This window comes from Trichosurus vulpecula, chromosome 3, assembly GCF_011100635.1.
Source record: "Trichosurus vulpecula isolate mTriVul1 chromosome 3, mTriVul1.pri, whole genome shotgun sequence".
NCBI classification, from domain to species: Eukaryota; Metazoa; Chordata; class Mammalia; order Diprotodontia; family Phalangeridae; genus Trichosurus; species Trichosurus vulpecula.
In genome coordinates, this window is record NC_050575.1 from 154,703,872 (window position 1) to 154,728,373 (window position 24,502).

At 36.5% G+C, this 24,502-nt stretch overlaps 1 protein-coding gene and 1 pseudogene across 1 annotated transcript in view; both read right to left on the reverse strand.

The window, feature by feature from the left end:
* Positions 1–23,525, reverse strand: part of LOC118841852 (liver carboxylesterase 1-like) — a 72,099-nt gene extending 48,574 nt beyond the window's left edge. The window contains exons 1-3 of the mRNA XM_036749516.1: positions 23,254–23,525; positions 1,556–1,763; positions 61–205 (exon numbers count right to left, since the gene is read on the reverse strand). Of these exons, the coding sequence (XP_036605411.1) occupies positions 61–205; positions 1,556–1,763; positions 23,254–23,332 (432 nt within the window). The 5' untranslated portion in view covers positions 23,333–23,525. The remainder of the gene's footprint in view (positions 1–60; positions 206–1,555; positions 1,764–23,253) is intronic.
* Positions 18,713–19,933, reverse strand: LOC118841199 (annotated as a pseudogene).
* Positions 23,526–24,502: the final 977 nt, after the last annotated feature.

Sequence of the window (24,502 nt, forward strand, 5' to 3'; positions counted from 1 at the left end):
AGAAGGAATTATGACTACCAACTCCAAAGTCATAGCCAAATGTAGCACTAGGCTTCTTACCGGTAACTTGGTCTTCATTGTCAGGTCAGATGGAGTATAAATATTTAGGTACAAACAATCTTCAGAAGATGTCATTGAAAAGTTTTCGTTCCGTATGGAGAAAAGGCTAGAGAGTGTCTGTGACACAACTATATCCTGGGGGCACCTGGTCAAAAAAACATGTGAAAATCATTTCTTTTCAGCTGCATCTTAGGAAAGCTTATTTTTCGCCATAGGATCATTCAGCAGTTTTAAACCTGGTAGGGTCCTTAGAAATCACCTAGTCAAAGACTTGCATTTTAGAAATGAGGAAACTGAAGCTCGGAGAGGGAAAATATCCTATCAATGGTCACAGAGGAAATAAGCATTAGAAACAAGATTGCAACTCAGGTCCTCTGACTCCTCCACCCTGGTCACAGCTTCACTACTAGTGAAGGTTTGACCTATTTCTTTCATTTTCTTTCAGTTCCTAAATGACCCACTAACTTTCTGTTTGACTTTGGACTTATCCACACTGGGCCTCAGTTTTCTCACTTGTCAAAAATAATATTTGGAGTCTCTATCATTTCTGTGTCACTGTGAATAAAATATTCACTGGTCTTGGGAATAACAGAACAGAAAAGGGGAGATTTATATTAGGGTAGAGAGTCTAAAATTCATTCTGCCTAGTGAAACATTGGAGTATCTGCAGAGACAGTCAGATGCATAATTGGGTCCCTAGAGCTGCTCCTTCAGACCCCAATGAGAATATGCTTGGCACTCACTCTCTGTACCCTCCTCATTCTACCACAATGCATGTTTCAGATGTCCCAAACACTTTGTTATAGCTATTAGATGTGCTATAACAAGAAGTCATCGCCTCATCTCATTTACACACCAAAATTGTGGGGTAAATAGAGTAGTCATGTCATCCCCCTACAGAAATGAGAAAGCGGAGAGGTTGAGTCACAGGCCCAGGACTGCACAGCTCTGAAGTAGCAGAATCAGAGCTAGAATCCTAATTATAATTCTAAGTTTTTTGTCCTCCAAACCACTTGCTTTATATACACTGGGACATTTAAAGGCACTAAAGAGCCTGCTTTATGACTATGTGTGGCCCTGGCATGACTGAGCAATGAAGGCAGAGGGCACTTACAGTCCTGCTAGGTAATGTGTGCTCAGGGATTAATTTGAATATAAGTAAGCAAAGAAACTAGTGCAAGGAGCATCTATCCAGGTTTGGCAAATACAGCAGGTCAATTATTTACTAAAGTTGCCTGAAGTTCTCAGAATAACTGAATTACTTCATAGCTCAGGAGCAGCCCACTGTGAAAATCTGAGAGGTTCTCCAACAAACCCTCCAACCTCTGGTTGAAAACAAAAAGAAGTAGGAATATTTTCTAGGGTAGTGGGGACAAAATGAAGGATTCTGAGGGTTTGACTAGAAACTAATACAAGAACAAGAACATGCTTCTTCATGTTCTTCTCCATCTCAATCCCTCCCTTCCCAAGAAGAATCTGAAGACTGATAGCTTACAGGGGTGGGTATGTAGTGGTGTTCTTCACATACTCCCAAGGCTCAGGAGGCTGTGGTGGGGTGAATCTCAAGGGTCCAAGAGGAGGTTTGGCAAAAGGGACACCCAGAAAAAGATTGACAGGTATGTCAAATCCTTGCAGTCTCACTTGTTTGCCTTGGACTTTTCCATATTCAGTATCCACTACTGGCATTGAAGGCTGCTGTTGCCCTGTGCCACAATGAAAGAGAGATAGTTAGTTTCACTGGGGAGGCAACAGAACCAAGTAGAATCATCACTGTGCTAGGAGTCAGGAGCCCTAGGCATCTCTACTGAGCTCTGTCAAGCACTAGTGGGACCATCCTGGGCAAGTGACTTCAATTCCTTTGGCCTCAGGTTTCTCACCTATAAGCTAAGGTAATAATAGATATGATAGAAATAATAATAATAGAACCACACTGGATTTTTGTTTTGTATTTCAAAGGAGAAAATGTACATTAAAATTCCCAGCAGATATAACAGTAGTAGCAAGTAATATTACCATAAGACTTATCTGTTAACAAAATACTGTTCACAGTCCTATAAGGTGAGTAGTAGTATTATTTAATTTTACAGATGGAGAAACCTAGGCTCATAGGAGTCAATCTGCCCAAGGTCATACGGTTGATGAATGTCTTATAAAGACATATTCTGTTCATTTTACATCATTCCACAGGTACTTGCAAAAAATTAGTTTGATAGTAATACATATATTTCTCTATCCCTTCTATAGAAAACTTGTGCCCATTTAGCCAACAAGCTTTTATAAAGCACCTACTACAGGCAGTGCATTATGTTTGGTGTTGATTGACACCAGACAAATGGGACTTTGGGACAGATTTCTCTCAACTTTGGTAACATTGTATTAGGCATTCCCAATTAGAGAGATTGGTTGATGTTGTGTCATGGAGCCAAGAAACTTATCTCCTAGCTGCGTACCCAGCTGACGCCTTCATTGATAACTAAACCTGGGTAAACTGTTCTTTGTAGAATATTTTTGTTAAACTAAACTGAAGTAGAATTATATAATAGAGAAAAGGCCGTGACCAGTTCTGCTAAAGTTCATCATGACTTCATTTAGTCTGCTTTCCCAAACAGATTCCCTGAAGCACAGATTTTATTTCTTCACAGATGACTAATCTCCCATGTCACATTAGAGCCTAGGTTATTAAGGAATGTTCTGACAAGAGGAAGCAAAGTTCACAGACAGCCCAGAGTGTGGCTGTAAAGGGTGTTATAGATTGGGCTAAGAAGTTCCAGTACTTCAAGTTTTATTAGTAAACTACTTATGTCTTTCTACTGGCACTTTCCTACACACCCTGAAATTATTCAATACACAATAGCCTCCTTAGCTTCCTTTTTAAAGGTCTGAGGAAAATTTGGTAATGGGAATATTTTGGGGGTCACCATAAGGGTCCAGAATGCAGTTTCCGTGCTTTCCTTTATACCCCAAAACAGGGTGACATTGGGCCCAAATCACGAGTAAGGGTTAAATGTGGGTTGAACAGACTTGTGTCTTCCCCAGAGGGAATTTATTTCATTCTGACAAACTTAAGCAACTATAATATATAAGGTATTATTATGAACACCAGGGACATAAAGACCAAAAAAAAAAATCAACATTCCTTGCCCTCAGGACCTTGCCTTTCTATTGAGATACAACATTCTTACATATAAGTAAAGAAATGAAATTAATCTATAAAGATATTGAAAGGAAAGATGTGCTGTTGAATGAGATGAAGAAAGATCTTACTTAAACAGCAGTATCTGAATTATTTTTTGCCTAAGCAGGGATTCTACGAAGCAGGAATAATGAAGGTGTCTGTTCAAGACGCAACCTATCATCTATACACAGGGAAAGAGACCAGGACAGAATGTTATGCATGAGGAATGGATAGCAAGTCTTTAATCAGAGTGAATGAAGAGGAAGAACATAAAATAAAAACAGAAAGGTATTCAGGATCAAGATTATTTAGGAGTTTTAAAAAACAGGCTGAAAGTTTTATATTTTATCCTACTTGCAATAGGGAGCCACTAAATAATTTTGAGTGTATCACTGACTGTCAGATCTGTGTTTCAGACATATCAATTTGGCAGCTATGTGGAGGATGGATTGGAAAGGAGAGAGACTAGAAAAGGAGACCAATTAGGAGAAAATTCCTTTAGCCCAGGTGAGGGGTAAGGAGGGCCTGAACCAGGAAAGAGGCTGTATGTACAGTGAAAAGAGGTAGATGTGCAAGATATTATAAAGATAGGATAGACAAATTTGGAAATTTAGTAGACTTGAAATACAGAATAATAAAGTTAGTAAGGAATCAAGAACGTTTTCTAAGTTATATACCTGGGTGACTATAAAAAGGGTAGGGCCCTCAACAAAAATGGTGATATTTGGTAGAGGGAGAGATTTTCTGAGGGATAATCAGCTCTATTTGGAACATGCTGATTATAAATGCTTATGATATGGAATAGGTAATGGTATTATGGGACTTTGGTTTCAGAGCAAGATTAAAATGAGAGAGAGAGAGAAGGAGAGGGAGAGGGAGAGAGAGAGAGAGAGAGAGAGAGAGAGAGAGAGAGAGAGAGAGAAGAGAGGAAAGCCCCCTGGAACTCTAGGAAGGTCTCTGGGTCAGCAAATAATGAAGTGTTCCTAACTCCCCAAGTAGGAGATGTTAATTATGTTATCCAAGTGCCACACCCATTTATTTCTGTATAATAAGAGTTATTGTTCTCTTATCTCTCATTATGATTTCACGTAGGGCCATACTAACCCTTTTATGTTCATGTGGTGTACAACTCGTTCTAGATATGAGAATCAAGGTTCTGTCACGACTTTGTGTCCAATATTTCTCCTACTTTCTTTAAAGTTCTTTGTAATCTGTCAGTTCCACCTTTAAACATAAATCTCTCTCACCAAGATTACCAATCAACTCTTAATTGTGCTTTTCTCAGTCATCAGACTACTTGAGATCTATCTGAACCTTTGAAACCATTACTCCACTGCTCACAATCTCACTGATTTCTTTTGGTTTTCCCTACTATAATCCCTTTATTACAATTACAAATGCCAAAATATCCTTGAGAAGTGATCAAATAAATTACAGAAACAAGAGCTATCAGAGAAAAATCTATTGCCCAAGTTAGCCAGGACATAGCACTGATCCATAAAAAATCAAGAACAATATTTTAAGAAATGTCACTTTTTCAAATACTCATAGCCTCCAAATTGTCAAATTTAAATGTTCAAAATAGAGAAAAATATATACAGAATAAATTGAAGTCATATGGGAACATAATGAAGTACATATCATCTCTGTCACCCTGTTTGCTGCCGGGAGGTGTCGCGAAGATGCTTTCAGTGGGCCTACAGAAGATGAGCTTATATCCCAATATTTTGAAAATACACAAAGCAGTCATAATTATTCACCTTTGGGACCATCCTCATAATATTCAATATAGTTGAATAACAGTAGGATAGCAATTTTTCTTAGTACTGTTTCTATCTGAATTCCATCGGAAAAAGATGAGAATAATATAATAATATATTCCATTTAAATGTACATGTGTATATATATATATATGTGTGTGTGTGTGTGTGTGTGTATGTATACACACATACACACACACACACACACACACACACACACACACACACACATATATACATGCTGCAATTGGACTCCCAAGCAGGAGCTCCCATTCTTATCAGAACCTTGGTGTATAAAAGGATTAAATGGCCAATAAGCTCTTTTTGAGAAGCGAATTAAATACAGGCAAATCAGAAGCAGTGTTTAGCAATGGTCTAAGAAGTCCTTATTTGAAGAGAGCTTAACATGAAGGGAAAAATGTTTGAAGTATATAAATAAGCTATGTGTACTGACTGTTTGGAAGTCACATCAGTCAGATATTGTATGGGTGTATTATGGCAACAAAACAAATATAATATACAGGAAGAATAGATTTATTGCTCTCATCCAGTGTTTCAAAGGGCAGGTGATAAATGCTTGTTATTTTCAAAGGAATCAGAGTTGTTTGATATTCCATTAGGTCTTAGGGGTTCCTTCAATCCTGAGCCCCTAGATAGCTACTCCCAAGTTTCAGTAATTTTGTGGGTCATAAAAGTCCCCAAATCCCTACACATACACACACATATGTATCTATATATGCATATATATAAATACATATATATATATAGATACAAATATATAATTAGTCAAAATATATAATTAGTTGTAGGTAAAGGCTTTTAATGAAATAACAATAATGAAAAAACAGAAGAACATGTCTTCCATAAACCTGGAAGCCATTCTTACATAAATGCAACTCTTCTCCATGGAAAGAGTGAATATATTCAGAGGTATCATGCAGAGGGAAAACATGTGGCCAGGGCATGGAGCAGCAACTTATGCCTGTAGTGCTACACCTCTGCTAATGCATCTGAATGATATTGTCCCACAGCTCTGTTGAGCCTGTTCTCCATGGGAGAAAAATCTTCTCAAGTTCTAATGTTTTTCATTGATGCAAATAACTTGAGGGCCAACTGATAGTTTGCTTATTATTTACTAGGGGTGCTTGGTTTCATAATCTCTCCGTTGCAAGGGCCACGGCTCTGTCAATGAACTCTTTTAGCCACCTTGACCATCCACTCTATCTGTGAAAGTTAGTAAGCCTCTTCACTTCAGGGAAGGGCTTCAGTTCTCTTCAGTCAGTTTTAGACCATGGCCATAAAGTTCTTAGCTAGGTTGCTCACAGAAGTTAGGTAGTTGCCTAATCTGAGATCAAGTGATTTTTGTTGTTATTGTTGTTTTTTTTAACTATCCTCTTCTGTCTTAACTCATTCCTGCAGTTCAACTTTCATCTGATACAATGACAAGCCAATTTTGGTGTTTATTTCTTACACATGCCCTTGGCTAGAGCATTTATTTCTAGAACTTGCCTTCCTCAAATTGAAAAGGATATGAGTGAAATACTGCTGAGGAAACTGCTTTTGGCCTTTCTCTACCATTCTTCTCTATTTTATGCAGATAACATAGGCACAGCTATTTGAAGAAGGATGAAAACACTAGAAATCTCGATGCTACTTCCCCCAACAAGAAATCATAGCCTAGTCTTTCAATACACATACATTAAGGATAGTGATTCCCAAATGTTACTTTTCATAAAGCCCCTCCCATGAGTGATTTGTTTGGAAATCACACAGATAAGGTAAGAGGTGCTATCTTCTCTAATATTTTTGTTGATGTTCAGGAGATAACTCAGATGCAGAAGTAAATTTTATAGCTTGTTTCTAAAATCATATTAAGGAAATTTCACTTTCTAAAACCATTACACTCTTTTGTAGTTTTACTTATATTTTATTTATTGTGTAACAGTTATTTTTCAAAATGTTACTGTATTAAAAAGTTATTTTTTGACACCAAGGAAAACTTAAGTTAAATAAGCATTTATAAACAGTGACCCTTTAATTTTAATGGCAATGAGTCCAATGACAGGGGAAGTCAGTGACAAAAGATAAGATCCAGACCACTAGTAGTTGAAGCCCAGTGTGTTATGTATACTGGCTTCTGTTCACATCCTACTGGAGAGCTTTCTCCAAGGCATCACCCCTGCCACCTCATGGCAAGGTGATATCAACTCTCTCCAGACTTTTTCAGGAATGCAAGTGTACCCTCATAGTCATCAATATTAATACTAGTGATGGCTTTGCTGAACTCAATCTCCACCAATAGGGACCTTGAGTAGAAATTTATCTAACATGGGACAAATGGATTTTTGTCCTGGGACAACATTTAAGAGAGAAGTTTCCCTCTTTTCCAAAATCATTACTATCCCTAGGCCTCCTCTTCATTTGTGGTCTTTCTTATATATGAAATCACCCCTGGATTGCCAAGCCCAGAGTCCTATCACTGTGGTGCTTCTTCTGAGTATGTCTTCAATTGCAAATACATTTGAAATCAAATGTCAAACTCTTTGCCAGATGGATATCACAATTATACCCCTGGTTGGACTGTCCTTGGCATCACTGTTCCTACTCCCATTCTTTGAACAATTGTTATCTCATCAGAAATTATTTTTCTCCATGAGTGCTAGAGTGGTTTGCCTCTGTGGAAAGCATGTTCTCTTTTACCCAGGCTGTTCAGTACTGGAGCCAGGGTTTGAGCACTGTCTGGGCAAAACATTAAGTATTCTTACATCCCCCACTATGTCACTTGCTAGCCTTGTCACTTCCTGGAAGACTAGAGGTACTTGCTTCATGAAAAAGGTCTACCAATTTAGCAGGTGGCCTCTTTATGACATCAACTTTATCAATCAGCTTCAAGGTGAAAAGGATGTAAAGAAAGGCAAGGAAACAGTATAGACGGTGAAATTTAGGATTCAGCCAATATCCTTACTTGCTACCTCAAAAGAGAATGAAAAGAAGAATCTGGTGATACTCTTTTTTGAGATCTCATTCCAGGAAGTGATAAAGCAATACGATTACATTAACATGTTAGAATAACTGGAATCCTAAGACCAGGGCAAATACAATCTGATAGACACTGCATGAAGAGTCACTGCCCTAGGTGCACACCCACTGCTTTTATAAACAGATCTGGCCTAGTAGTCGAAGTTAAAGGATCATTACCCTTGGAGGAGTATTTGATTCCAATTTTGAGGACTTAATGCAATAATCCATAAGAGTGACAGTGGGAGCAAGACAGAGAGATAAGCAAAGAGCACTAGAGTACATAACTATCATATATTCTCAGGAATTGCAATATTTATGGATAGAGCCATTAATCCTTTGGAGCTTGGTTATGATTGGTATGATTACTTTTCGTCTACTATTTTTAAATGATTTAATATTTTAATTTTCCCAAATGGCATGTAAAATCAATTTTTAACATTTTTTTAAAATTTTGAGTTCTAAATCTTCTCCTTCCCCTCCCTCTCTTATACCCCCACCCCCATTGAGAAGGCAATTTGATATAGGTTAGATATGTACAGTGAGGGAAGATATTTGCACATTAGTCATGTTGTGAAAGAAAACACAGACAAAAAAAATAAAAAGAAAGTAAAGAACTTTGTAAAGTACTTTGATGCGCCTTCAGACTCCATCATTTCTTTCAATGACAATAGATAGCATTTTTCATCATGAGCATTTCATCATAGCATTTTTCATTCACAGTTGACAGTCATAAAATATTGCTGTCACTGTGTACAGTGTTCTCCAGGTTCTGCTCACTTCTCTGCATCAGTTCATTTAAGTCTTTCCCAGTTTTTTCTGAGAGTATCTTGCTTGTCATTTCTTATAGCACAGAAGTATTCCATTACAATCATAAACAAGAACACACGCACACACACACACACACACACACACACGCGCGTCCTTTTCCTTTTTGTTTTATCTTTTTGGGATTCGGACCTAGTAGTTGTGTTACCTGGTGAAAGCGTATTGTGGTTTCATAGCCCTTTGGGTATAGTTCCAAATTGCTCTACGGAATGATGGAATCAATATACAACTTCACCAATAGTGTATTAGTGCCTCAATTTTCCCACATCTACTCCAACTTTCTCATTTTCCTTTTCTTTCATATCAGCCAATCTGATAGTTGTGAGGTGGTAGCTCAGTTGTTTTAATCCACATTTCTTTAATCAATAGTGATTTAGAACATTTTTTCATATGATTATAGATAGCTTTGATTACTTTATCTGAAAACTGCCTGTTCATATCTTTTGACCGTTTATCAATAGAGGAATCACACTTATTTTTATAAAGTTCATTCACTTTATGTTTTTGAAAAATGAAGTCTTTATCAGAGAAGCTTGCTGTAATTTTTTCAGTTATAATTACTAATTGTGTATTTCTCTCCACCTTATCTTCTCTCCCTGTTTATCCTACTCTTTCTCCTTTCACTTTGTCCATCTTTAAAAGTTTTTTGATTCTGTCTTTAACCTGCCCCAATCTTCTCTCCCTTCTGTCACCTACACCCTGCTCTTATCCCCTTCACTTCCTACTTTTCTGTAGGGTGATATAGATTTCTATACTGAGCTTTGTGTATATGTTATTCCCTCTTTGAGCTAATTCTAATGAGAGTAAGGCTTAATCCCTCACCCTCATCTCCTCCTTCTTCCTCTCACTGTAAAAGCTCTTTCATGCCTCTTTGATGTGAGGTAATTTATCCTATTCTATTCTATAATTTATTCTATCCTTTCCCCTTCCACTGCCTGGTGCATTCTTCTTTCTCATTCCTTAACTGTATCTTTTAGATGATTATACCATCACATTCAGTTCACACCCACATCGTCTGTGTATACTGCTTATAACTGCCCTAGTGAGGAGAAAGATTTTAGGAATTAAAAATATCATTTACCCATGTAGGAATGTAAGCAATTTAACCTTATTGAGTCCCTTATGATTTCTCTTTCCTGTTCTCCTTTATATCCTTCTCTGGAGTTTTGTCTTTGAAAGTCAAAATTTCTATTCAGCTCTGGATTTTTCATCAGGAATGCTTGAAATTTTTCTATTTCACTGAATATTCATTTTTCCTACTAAAGATTTTAATCAATTTTGTTGGGTAGGTTATTCTTGGTTGTAATCCTACCTTCTTTACCTTCTAGAACGTGCTATTTCAAGCCCTCCAATCCTTTAATGCAGAAACTGCTAGATCTCATGTTATTTTGACTGTGACTCAATGATATTTGAATTATTTCTTTGCAATATTTTCTCCTTGACCTGAGAGCTTTGTAATTTGGCCATAATATTTCTGGGATCTTTTTCAGGAGATTGGTGGATTCTTTCAATTTCTGTTTTGCCCACTGGCTCTAGAATATCACTGCAATGTTCTTTAATAATTTCTTAAAAGATGATATCTAGGCTCTTTTTCTGAGACTTTCAGGTAGTCCAATAATTCTTAAATTATTTTTCATGGGTCTATTTTCCAGGTCAGGAATTTTTCCAATGAAATATTTCACTTTTTCTTCTTTCTCATTTTTAAAAATTTTGTTTCATTATTTTTTGACATCTTATGAAGTCATTGGTTTCCACTTTCCCATTTGCAATTTTTAAGGAATTATTTATCTTTAGTGAGCTTTAGTGCCCCCTTTTCCATTTGGCCAATTCTAATTTTTAAGACATTTTTCTCTTCAGTGAATTTTTGTACCTCTTTTTCCACTTGACCAATTTTGCTTTTTTAAGGAATTGTTTTCTTCATTGAATTTTTGTATATCTTTTTTTCTTGTTTTAACCTTCCTTATCACCATAGTAAATTCCTATAGTCAGAATTTTTCTGTTTGCTCATTTTCCAACCTATTTCTAGACTTTTAATTCTATGCTTAAGTGGGGCTCTGCTTTTTGGGTGGAGGGTACACTTTCCCAGGCTTCAGGGTTTTATGCAGCTGTTTGCAGAGGTAGTCATGGCGGTCTGTAAGCTTTCAATTCTTCCAAGATGGTATGGTCTAAGAAGACATGTGTTTACTACTCTACTGGCCTATGCTCTGGTCTGTGAATAACCATATGAATTCTTTTTTTTTCCCCAGGTACTGCAACCAGAATCCCAGTTCCCCTGTAGTTGCAAGCACTTGTGTGCTTGTACACCAACTCACCTTGTGACTGCTACCCAGGACTGCGACCTGCATCAGTGCATGGTCAATCCAACAGACTCCTTCTCCCAGTGACAACTAAGGTACCCCAGCAATCTCCTTCTGACCAGTTGCCCAAATCCCTTACCATCTGTGGGCTGAGATCTCTGGAAATAGCCACTGCAGCTGCTGATTCAGTCACTCTCAAGGCCTGTCCTGCTTTTCTGGGGCCCAATCTATGGCCTGCACTGGAGTGTGTTCCACTCTAAATCCAGTGCAACTGACCTTTCCCAATGACCTTCTAAGTTGCCTTGGACTGGAAAATTGTTTCACCCTGTCCTTTTGTGGTTTCTGCTACTCCAGAATTTCTTTTGAGGTATTATTTTAAAAGTATCTGGAGAGAAATTTTGGAAAGCACAGGCAAGTCCCTGCCTTTCCTTCATCCCCTTTGCTCTGCCTCCATGACCTATTTCTTCTATTATTCTTCACCTGTTATTGGAGATAATGTAGAAGGAATTCTTTTTCAGTAATAAGTCAAAGTAGATGGTTACTGAAGTTCCTTCCTACATATTTCTTACACAAGTGTGTCTTATTATTTTCCACTACTAACCTAAAACTCCTAGAGAACAGGAAAATTTCTTCTTTATCCAACTATCTTTCCTAGAAGCGAACATAAAGTTTTGTACAATTTGGTGTTGAATACACTCTTAATGACTGAAAGAATGTTTCAATCACCATTACCTCTAGAATCGAATATGAATTTGGCAATACTATAGAGTGTGTGGAAGGGATTATTGTATTATAATGCCAGAAAATTAGGTTGGAGCCAGAGTTTGAAAGGCTTCACATGCCAAATAAGGAATTTATATTTGATCCTAGAGTTAATAGTAATTGAATCATTCTATCAATCATTGTGTATTAAACACCAAAAATGTAAATAAAAACACAATGCTAGCTTCTAGGGATGATAGTTGGATAAACAAGACATTGTTCTTCTTTCTATTCCTCATATATATCATCTCCATGTCTTAGAACTTGTCCCCTTTCATGCCCCCAATGCATTCTTTCCTAAGCTCTGTCTCATAGAATCTCTAGTTTTCTTTATTGCTAAAATTGATTTCCTCTTTCTTTATGAAGGCTTTTATGTTCTGATCATCTTCCTCCCAAATTATCTTATATCTATTTTTTGTATATGCCTGTAAACATACATATTACCTCTGCAGGCTAGAATGTTAACTTCTTGAAGGCAAATTCTGTTATGCGTTTATATTTATGTCCCCAGAGTTTAACACAATTCTTAGCCAATAAAAGGTCTTTAATAAATGATTAGAGTTTGACTGAATCAATTAATGAATAGCTAAATAAATTAATTTTTTAAGGAAGATGGAATACCATTCAATGATCTTTTATAGCATCTAATGCAACTAAGTGATGGAGTGGATAGAGCACTGGGCCTGGAGTTCCAGATTTTGCCAAGGAAACCCCAAATAGGGTGAATAAGAATCAATCATCACTTAAACAATTCCAGAACAACAAAACAATAAATCAAATCAGTGAATAACATGTCTACTGGGTTAAATTAAAATGTTTGAAGATTGTACTTTACCATTATTCTCACATATCCTTTTTCCTCCCTTTCATTTCTGATTGGGAAAGAATGCTAGCATGTATCTAGTCTAATCCATGTCACTAAATGGAATCTTCATTGCAAATTAGGTGGATGAAAGCCATCCAGCCACTGCTGGAAGGTCAACAGAGGTTCTGAGGTAGTCAGCTTCACTTTTGGAAACTTCGTGTTTTAAGTATATTCTTCTAAAATTCTTTTTTCTGTGTTTCTGTCAAGTATATGGAAGGATCAGTGAATAGTGAGGTAGTAAAATTGGGTAGGAAAATCTTTGGGCTAGCAGATAGCATCATTGGGTTTGAGTTTTGGCTCTGCTAATAAAAGAGCAGTTTACCTATCTATCTATCCATCTATCTATCTATCTATCTATCTGTCTATCTATCTCATTCAGAAAAATTGATGACTTATCCATGGTCACTTAGCTAGTGTTAGGGGGAGGATCTGAACCCATGTGTTCTTGTCACATCCAAAATTACATCTGCTATGCAAAATATGTGTACACATATATGTATATGTATATATGTATGCGTGTACGTATATGTACACACATACATACATGTGTGTAAAGCCTGTCAACAAGTCAGTTGTGTCAATAAACACTTATGAAGTTCCTACAATGTGTCAAATCTGTGTGAAGTGTTAGCTGCAAAGAAAGTAAAAAAAAACAATCCTTACTATCAAGTAATTCATAGTTCCATGGGGGAGACAACATAAAAGCAACTACATACATACATACATACATACATATATATATATATGTGTGTGTGTGTGTGTGTATACATATATATATGTGTGTGTGTATGTGTGTATACATATATATATATACATACATACATACATACATACATATGTATCAACAGAGGTAAGATATCAATATTAAGGCAACCTGGAAAGGCTTTTTGTCGATGGTGGGATTTTGGTTGGGACTTGAGGGAAGCCAGTAGGAAGAGGTGGAGAGGGAGAGATTTCCAGGCATGGAGGACAAACACTGAAAATTCCTGGAGCTTTAAAGTGGAGTGTCTCATAGAAGGAACAGAAAAGATGCCAATATTACTGGATTGCAGAGTATATCGGGCCGGGGGTGGAGGGAAGTAAGATGTGAGAAAACAGGAAAGTCAGGTGGGGGGAGCTTACTGAATGCTTAGAATGTCAAACAAATGCTTTTACATTTGATCCTGGAGGTGATAGGGAGCAATCTGAGTATACTGAGTAAGAGAGTGATGTGATCATACCTATGCTTCAATAAGACAAATTTGGCAGCTGAGTGGGAAATAGAATGGAGTGGAAAGAAATTTGAGGGATGTAGAGCAATTAGAAGTAATATTGTTAATGGGAATGGGAAGATTTTTCCCATCCATGTGACTCATGTGACCTGCGTTGGGCCTGGGTTGCATGGAAGCCTGAGTCACATGGAGCCTATGGTGGGAGGAGCTTGCCAAATGGGTAGAACAGGAAGAGATGGAGCAGGAAGTGTGAGTGAAATGGAGCTTGGAGAGAGAGGCAGGCACAGACAGAGCAGCTAGTGTGAGTGAGAAAGGGGCATTTTGCCTAAGGGAGCTTGTTTGTGGGGAGGTCTAATGGAGGGAATACTTGGGGATGGCAGTGATCCCTGCATTGTTAATGGGTTTTAACACCTTTGTTAATGTGGTGGAGTTGGCTTTCTGGTATCTGAATAAATATCTTGGTTTTGTCTTTGAGCAAGAGAGTCTGTTTTATTTTATGATTCAAACCTGGAAATATGCTGGCATATTCATAGCAGCTGCTGTGGGTATGGCATTGGCAATATAGAAGGTCATTGCAATAGTGGATGAGGTGATGAAGATCCATACCAGGATGGTGGCAGTGTCAGAGGGAAGAAAGGGACACATAACAGAAATATTGTGAAGATATAGAAACCTGAATTTGACAACTGATCAGATATGGGGGAGGTGAGTGGGGATGAGAAGTTGAAGATGAAATGAGGTATTGAGTTGAGGAGATGGGGAGAATGGTAGTACCCTTCTCCTGAAAGGAAAGTTAGGGATAGAAGAGATCTTGGGGAAAGTTAATGAATTCTGTTTTGGACATCCTTAGTTTAAGATGTCTATGGTATACCCGATTGGAGATGCCCAGTAGGCCAATGGATATATGATACTGTAGGTCAGGAGAGAGGCTAGAGCTAGACAACTCACAGTTGGATCTGAGAATCATCACCTTAGAAATGACAATTGGATCTACTAGAATAGATGAAACCACCAAGAAAATTAGGAAAAAAAGAAGAGCTCAGGATGGAGCCTTGGGAGTCACCTACTGTCAACAGGAATAATCTGGATGAAAATTCAGCAAAGTAGAATGAGAAGCAGTCCAACATGTAGGAGAACCAGTGTCATGAAAACTTAATGAGAGCAGAATATCAAGGAAAACTAGGTGATCAACAGTGTCAGTGACTAAAAGGAAGTCAAGAAGGATGCCAATTGATAAAAGGTCATTAGATTTGGCAATTAGAGTTCATCAGACCAAACAACAAATAGGCTCATGAAAGATAAAACAAAAAAATTATGTTACTAAAATGCAATGCTGCTAAAATTAGAGATAAACAAGGAATGGGGTGAGGGACTGTAGCAACATTATCTGATAAAGGTTTTATCCCTAATATATATAGTTAACTGATTCAAATTTATAAGTGTAAGAGACATTTTTTCTTTTTTGAATATAATTAAATAATTTATTTTTAGTTTTCAGCATTCCCTTCCATAAGATTTTGAGTTTCAAATTTTCTCTGCATTCACTTCTCCCCCTCCCCAAGACAGTATCCAATCTGACATAGTCTCTACTTATATATTCATGTTAAACATACTTTCCACATTATTTATGATATAAAGAAGAATTAAAGCTAATGGGAAGAAGAAACAAATTTAGAAAGAAGAAACAAAACAAACCAACAAAAGAAAAGGAAAGCAAACAGTATGCTTCCATCTACATTCAGACTCCAAAGTTCTTTTTCTGGATGTGGATAGCATTTTCTATCATGAATCTTTTGGAGTTGTGTTAGATCACTGCATCAATGAGAGAAGCTAAGTCTATCAAAGTCAGTCATCACACAATGTGACTACTTCTGTGTACAATGTTCTCCTGGTTCTGCTCATTTCACTCAGCATTGATTCATGTAAGTCTTTCAAGTTTTTTCTGAAGTCTATCTGCTCATCATTTCTTATAGCATAGCACAATAGTATTCCACTACATTCATATACCACAACCTGTTCAGGCATTTCCCAATTAATGGACATCCACTCAATTGTCAATTTTTGGCCACCACAAAAAGGGCTGCTATAAATGATTTTGTACATGTGGTTCCTTTTTCCATTTTTATGATCTCTTTGTGATATAGACCTGGAAGTGGTATTGCTGGGTAAAAGGGAATGCACAGTTTTATAGCCCTTCAAGTATGGTTCCAAATCGCTCTCCAGAATGGTTGGATCTACATACTTATTTCATTTATTTTTGTCACATTTTGAATTCCAAATTGTTTCTCTCCCTCCCTCCCAACCACGCATTACAGAAAGCCAACATTTCATACAAATATGTATGTGAACCATACAACACATACTTCCATATATCAAATCTTTCTCTGGAGTGGGATAGCATTTTCTTTCATAAGTCACTCATCATTGATTTGAATATTTATATTTCTCAGAATACCTTAGTCATTTACAGTTATTCTTTGCACAGTATTGATGTTATTGTATATAATATCCTCTTGGTTCTGCTCATTTCACTCAGCATTATTTCATGCAAGTCTTTCCATGGTTTTTCTAGAATCAACCTGCTCATCATTTCTTATAGCACAGTAGTATTCCATCACAATTATGTACCACAATTTATTCAACCATTCCCAAAGTAATAATTTTCAATGCATAAAGGAATTCTTTTTCATATTAATTTCGAGAAAATCCCATAAATTCAAAAGGGTACAAAACCATTGCGCTGAGGATTTCTGAGAATGGGTGGGTACTTAAAGGTAGTTTACTCTCAGTGGATGACCTGAAATCGTTTCACTTACAAATAATGCCAAAATAAAGCCACCAATGAACATGTAATGACACTGTGTACATTTGCCATAAGGTGTTAAAAGTCCATGGAAGCCAGATATACTAAAAGTCACTTAGGGTGCTTGCATTATTTGATTAATCTTTACTGGAAACTGTCAGGCCCTACATCTTCAAAGCCACCCAAAACTAATCCACAAAACTCCTCTGAAAACAAAACTCTTTTTGTTAAAAACATTGTCAATATATGTATGCATTTTAAAAAGGATGAGATTTATAACCTATAAATCATTACAATACAGAATTCATAAAAAATAGCAGCTAATATACTACTTAAAATGATACATGCTGAATTTCAAGGTTGTTGTCATATTTGAAAAACAAATAAATGAACAAACATTGTGAAGTTGGTGTCTAAAATAGCTTATTGAAACTCCCTTAGAGAAGAAGGGATTTGGTGTAAATAATTTACTTACTATATATTAAGAAAAACCTTATTGAACGACAAATGAAATTAAATTCTTCATATGAGTACGTTAAGCATTCTTGAAAGAAGCAATTTTTTCTGTTTGTGGTTTTCTTATACTCTGAATTATGAGAACATCTGTACACAATGAATAAAAGTTTAACTTAAGTGCAAAGTATATTGATCCTCTTTCCATTTTTTCCTTTCCATTTAGTTTAGGAAAGGAGAATTAAAAAAAATTGAAATTTGATAATCTAACATATAAAATTACTTTAAAAAATCTTATGCCAAATCATTAGCATTTAAAAAAACATTGTTTCCATAAGAATTCTTATTAATTTTAGGAGACAGATACTTTTGAATCCCAATGAAAGATAGAGAAAAGTATCAAATCTAGTCTATTTTTAAAGGGCAGGCTGAGGGACAAAAGATAATATAAGCAATCTAACCTTGTGATGTATTTTTAAAAACTATCGTAACTCTACATTTCTATCCTAGTCAGATTGGGGATACAAAAATGTTACCAGATGTATAGAATTCTTTATTAAGATGGTTCTCTTTCACTTGCCCCATTTCCAGAAGTTGCTTAACATTTCTTTACTGTAAAAATTTTATTTTCTCTTATGCAGGGACTAATATTTATCTTTAGTCATACTCTTCTGTGAGCTACTGAGTACAAAGAGCAAGGGTTAATATAGTTCGCCTATGGAGACATTATTTGGGCCATAAACACATACATGTAATAAGCATGCTAAGAGGTCATTTGTTCCAAAGAAATAAGGCAACAAACTCACTGAACTCGTAAAGTTCCCAAAGAAGAAAAAAAAATAAGAAACTAAGGTATGTAAATTATAAAGAGGAAATATTGGGCATTCATACCTGTAGAGAAGTCAGAAGTCTTCTGTGGAGAAGATTTGTAAACAAAACACAATATTACACAAATAAAACAAAACAATAGTTTTTTTGAGACTTACAGGGAAAAATACATATAGTCCATAGGAAGATTACAAGTTTTCTTTAGAATTTTTCAGTTTGAAAAGTAAAATTCAAAACCAAATACACTAAGAACTCTTGATATTTGAAAAAAGACCACAATTTTATATCCTACAGTTGCCACAAAAAATATTTTTAGAGGGTTATAAGATCCTTCTTATGCTAGACTCTCCTTTATGTGTGCTGGCTCTGTTAATAGGAAAGCAATCTGTAGTTCATAAGATTGTTATGAAATTGCTAAAAAAAAACTTCATCAGAGAATGATTTGTAAAAACAAAACAAAACAACCTTTAGTTATTTGTTTAGAATGTTAGACTGCAATGCCAATGCTCCATTGAATGCCTTAGGTAGGAAGGTTTAAGATGGTGATGGTATCTTCTTCCAAAACAAATATGTAGGTTTCACATATGTGGACATGAAAATATACAGATGAATACTTCAACAATTCTTAAAAGAAGCATGCGTTTTTTCCTCTTCAATATGATTCATCCAAAAGGATCAGTGAGCCTGATTGGCCATCTAAAGTGAGATCATCATCACATTCTATGTTCTCTAATAAAGCATGTCTACCTTCATTGCCATATGGAGATAACTGAGCTCTTTTGGAAGTAGTTGTCAACTGACTGCAGGTAATATCAGTGTTTTTAAAAGCATGCAGAAGGAAGATGCCATTAACAACGGTGAGGAATCCATTCAGTGTCCCAATGACATCCCCAGCAGTCATACTATACCACTCTTCGAATAAGATGGCAGAACATGTCACTACTATAGATGTGAAGAATACATAATAAATAGGAGTCACTAGAGATGTGGTGAATGCATCCAATGCTTTGTTGAGATAGTTAACCAGAGTACTGACTGAGACTATTATTTTCACCAACAAAATAAAGACAAAGGGATTCTGGTAAACTGGCTTCCATTCCAATAGCTCCTTGATGATGATTCCTAAGCATTTGACAGAAGAAATTGAAAATACTCCAATTACTGAACAAATGTAGATTAATATATTGGTCTGACCTTTCTTTGGAGCAACAACCACAGTCACCACCAAACAGATCACAATTACAATCACAGCAAAGGAAACAAATGCTGGATATCTTAGTTTTATTTCCATGTGGATATGTGATTTCCTATTCTTTGGGGGAATGGATAACCATCACAGTTGACTCCAAGATACTTAACATGCAGACTATTTTCCCATGAATATTCAATCTCTCATTTTAAAAAAATGGGATGACAATACTGCACTTATAAGAACACTCAGTGCCCCAAAAGGGGTAACCAATGTTGCAGGTGCAAAAGCATATGCAGCAAAATTTGCAGCCTATCCTATTTCCCTTAAGAGCAACCCTTCCCACCAGAGCCATTCCTTCAGGTAAGAACCAGCTCTGGTTGTTCAGTTTTTAGCCAGTCCTAAGAGTCCTTTCTTTTTCAGGACAAAGCTGGAGCATATGAAAACACTGGAACTTATGGCCAGGAATAAGCCTAGACTGCATTGGTTCTCTGCATTCCAAGAAATGCTCAGGTTTTTTCCATTGGAATTCTGGTTCTCATGGGTGACATAAGAAGCCTTTATCTCTGACACATTGGTGATCTGGCACCATGCCTGGTAGGAGTTGGAACACACCAAAGAGAGCACAGAGCTTTGCAGGCAAGCCTGTTCAGGAGGCAGCAGCAGCAGCACCTGCTCTGCCATGGTCTCAGAACAGGGCTTGCTGGAGCAGACCCAAAGGTCCCTCACCAATCAGCCCATCTCCCCTGCCCCATGGCAAGATGACCAATAGCCACATTTTTTTAAAATGCTCTAAATCACTATTATTTAGATAAATACATCTGATATATCTGATCTAAATAATACATCATTTAAAGAAATATATCTGAAGTACCACTTCACATTAATCAGATAGATAAAGTTTATTTAAAAGTAAAATTACACATTCTAGAGTGACTGGGGGAAAACAGATACCTTAATGTACCACTGGTAAAGCTATGAACTAGTCCAAGCCTTCTAGAAAGCAATTTGGAATGATGCCTCAAAATGTTATTAAATTTTGCATACCCTTTGGCCCAAAGAAATCCACTACTATGTCTATACCACAAAGAGATCAAAAAAGGGCAGAAAGATCTACAGGTACAAAAAATATTTATAGCACCTGTTTTCATGGTAGCAAAGATTTGGAAATTTAGAGGGTCCTCAACAACTGGGAACAATGAGCAAATTATTGCATGTGAATGTGATGAAATACTATTGTGCTATGAGAAGTGATGAAGAATATGCTTCCAAAAGACCTGAGAAGACATATATGAGCTGATACAAAGTGAAGTCAGTAGAACCAGGAGAGCAATACTAAATAAGAATATTGTAATGATAATAAACTTTGACAGACTTAGAAATTATAATCAATACAAAAGGACCAAAGATAATTCTGGAGAACTCATGATGAAATGTGTTACCCATCTCCAGATAGAAAACAGACTCACACTGTAACAACGAGGCATTGTTGTTAGTTTGTTTTGGACATAGCTAATGCAAGAATTTATTTTGCTTGCCTATAGATTTTTGTGACAGGTTTCATTTTTCTAGCTTTTCCAGTTAAGGGTAGGTTTGGAATGTCATAGCCAAGTTTCAAAACTCTCAGGTTAATGAGAAAATATTGCAAGCAACAAGAAAAAAATAAATACTGTGGAAATACAATCAGGATTTCACAAGACCTAGCAGCTTCTAGAATGAAAGACTGTATATTTTGAAACATTATATTTTGAAGGGCAAAAGAGCTGGAGTTGTGACCAAGAATAACTTACATAGCAAAGTTGAGTATAATCCTGAAGGAAAAAAAGGACATTTGATAAACTAAAAGACTTTCAGATATTTGTGACAAAAAGACAAGTACTCAGTGGAAAATTTGATGTAAAAGATCCAGAAAAAAATACAAGGAAAATGTCCAAATTAATTATGAGAGTAATTCAGGTCAAACTGTTTAATTCTTATACATGAAAATAACAGTATTCATAAAGCTACTATCGTTAACAGGATAATTTGACAGAAAGGTCGAGGCTAGGCTATGGATGACAGAATAATTCTAAAAAAACAAAACAGAGTAGAAAAGAAGTTCTTTTTTCTCATAAAAATGAGGAATGAAACGAAGAAGCAGGAAAATACAGGAAAGAAAGAAGAAAACAGGGCCAAGGTAGAGGAAGTGCAGACAAGGAAACAAAGAAGAAAAACATTTTTTTATTTGTATATTCATTTGTTTTGTCTGCTTCATTAAAAGCTATGGGTTTTGTGTAAAATTTTGTTATTTTGTTGGTTATTAAACTTATGATTTAAAAATAAGCCTGTTCAGAGATCTTTTTTATCTAGCCCATAACTTCAACATTTCTTTGTTTCTTTATTCCCCTAAGTTCTGACTCTAGGACCATCAAAGTCATAGAATCATCACATTTCTATGTGTGAGAGACCTTTGAGATCATTTTTTCTAGTGCCTTCATGGTACAGATGATGGCACTTTGGGTCGGAGAATAGCACATTAATAGTATCAGACTTTTCTTAACTTATGCCTTTCCTTGCAAATGTTACAAGGTTTCTAGTCCTGGCCAGAAGACTTTATTATAGCTGACCTCCTTCCAGTCAACACTGCATTCTTGTCAACATTTATTCTTCCATTATCTCCTTGAGAACCTTGTGGACAGATACATCTGGAAAGGAAGAAGTTGATTGGCTGGTTCAACAACTTCCTTTCAGAGGTGCTCAGATGTCTTTATTTCCTCTTCCCCAAAGAAAGTGGCAGATAGCTTAGTTAAATTGAAGGCCAGTAGGAATGAGCCCTGTTCTACCTTACCTACCTCCAAGTCTGAATCTTTTTCCATGCATACTAATACACAAACTGAAGAAGTGAATTACATAATGGAGAGCCATAATACTCAGATAAACAAATCACAAATTTATTTTTAATATGTGTTCTATAGGCATTAACCTCAGTTTACCATTTGATTTACATCTTTGTTCTAACCAGAAAGTTTTACCTTTAGCATTTGTCTATGGTAGTGCCCTAAATTCCAAGCAACAATCTCTATCAGCAGTGTTCCTACTGTCCTCTCATTCTTTCCATCAATCAACAGTGATTCTCTCCCTTCTCTGGACTCCTTGACTTCACTCAGCAAGAGCACATGTCCTTCAGGTCCCCCACTCCTATACTAAAATTAAATGTTATAGTCCATTACACAAAAAAAGACAATTTTACATGACTTCTGTGGAGAGTCAGCATAGGATTAAAACTAAAAGTGCTATAAATTGAGCCACTTGGTTTCTAGTCCACTCTCTGCAAATGACTTGACCTTCCCATTACTCTCTCTTGGTCATAGTTCATACTGTAAAATGTGAGTGCTGAAATAGAGTATCTCTGAGGTCCTTTTCCAATCCTGACATTCCAGAATTTCAATTACCTGAGTTAAGGGAGTTTTTTATTTTGTCTTGAAAGAGCGAGAAAATTGCTGGGACCTTTCCATTTCATAGTTTCAGACTCATTGTCTTTAAGCAGAGAATATTTTGATTTTTGCTTGTTCCCTTGTTGTTTTAAGTGACTTATTCCTGACTAGACAAAAGCCAGAAATTCTTGTGGCTGCTGTAAGTGGGACATACTGGAATTCAGGAGATGGTCCACAGTGTCAGCAGGTAAAGGCCTGCTGCCAAATTCATAAAATCAGTAACTTATTCTAATGGAAAACCACAGAAAAGCCAGTTCAAGATATGAAACTATCAGAAAGACAAGTCCGTTCAAGATATGAAACTATCAGAAAGACCAGTACTTATGCAGTTGAAGTTATCAGTTTTGTACCCATTTTTAAAATATTGAAATTATTTGTGATTGTTAATAACAAAATCCTTAAAATTTTTTATTTATTTAAAAATTGACTAAGCGTTGCTGACTTTTGGGTTGAAACACCAAGAGTTCTAAGCAGCACTTTTTTTTTCTTTTTGGAAGGTAAAATAAAATAAAACAAAATAAAAAACCTTACCCTGTGTGATGAAAACAACAATAGAGCAGAGAACCAGGGAAATCAGCCATATTTTGTTGAGAGCAGTTCTTTGCCACATGTCTGGTGCAGCGATCTGTGCTGTCCTAAAGGGCTGAGATTGCTTCTGTGCTGCACAAATAAAAAGTGATTGAGTGATTAACTCCTGTGCCGAATCATAGAAATGCCAAGTCAGGGAAAAACCAAAGAGGAATTAATCTTCATATATTAACCTGGTGAGAACCAAGACTGGCGTCTTGGTCTCCACCCACAATTTACTAATCCTTTGCATTTGAGGCACTCTAATCATAATGTGCTTCCATGACAAAAGTAAATACCCACATCAGTAAACAAGACCAGTGTTACATAAGGTGTACTTTAACCCTAAAAGAAGTTTGAGTTTTCTATCTTCAGTACACACAAAGTCAGTCATGCAGCTTGGTATGATGAGAGTCAGTGGGGTCCAGTGGGCAAACTATGTACTTAAAAAGGCCTTCAGAATTGATTGTCAGGCCCACCCATTGGCTTGCTGGGTAACCTTGAAGGACCCTCATCTTTTTGTCTTTTTTGGTTTTTCATCAGTGCAAAAATCATGAAGGAATCTAGTTCTTTAGAGAAAAAAATCTTTGTGATTTGTCAAGGCTTACTGAGTACTGATTGAAGATTGAGTACAATATGAGGGTAAAGGAAGTAAACAGAATAGGAAGTGAAACTAAGATTTGTTAGGGGAAAAAACACTCAAATCAGGGAAATAAATAGAAATGATAACAGAATAAAAATAATTCACCTTTTTCAATTATTATAAAGTTTGCAAACCACTTTCCTCAAAACTCTAAGACGGGTAGGACAAGTACTATTATATCCATTTTTCAGTTGAAAAAACTGGCTATTTCAGAGGCTGCCATTTACTCAAGTTAATACAGGAAGTAGTAGATAAAGGACTTGAATTTCCAGATCTCCTGACTTGAAATCAAGTGCTCTTTCCATTATCCTGACATACAGACAACCGAAGGGAAAATTTTGAAGTAAATTTGGAGGGCAATTCAACTTCCCTTTTCTGTACCTTTAGCCTTTCTTATGGAATCTGATGATCCCAATGGACTGATTCTTTTCACGCCACTCACCTGGCCTTTTCTTACAGTCCTGTCATCCTCAGATGGTTGTGTGCCAAAGAGGTAGGACACTCTGCTAGGCTTTGAGGAGAAAATGAGTAATAAAATTCAGTCTCTATCCTTAATCTCCACAGCCCCTG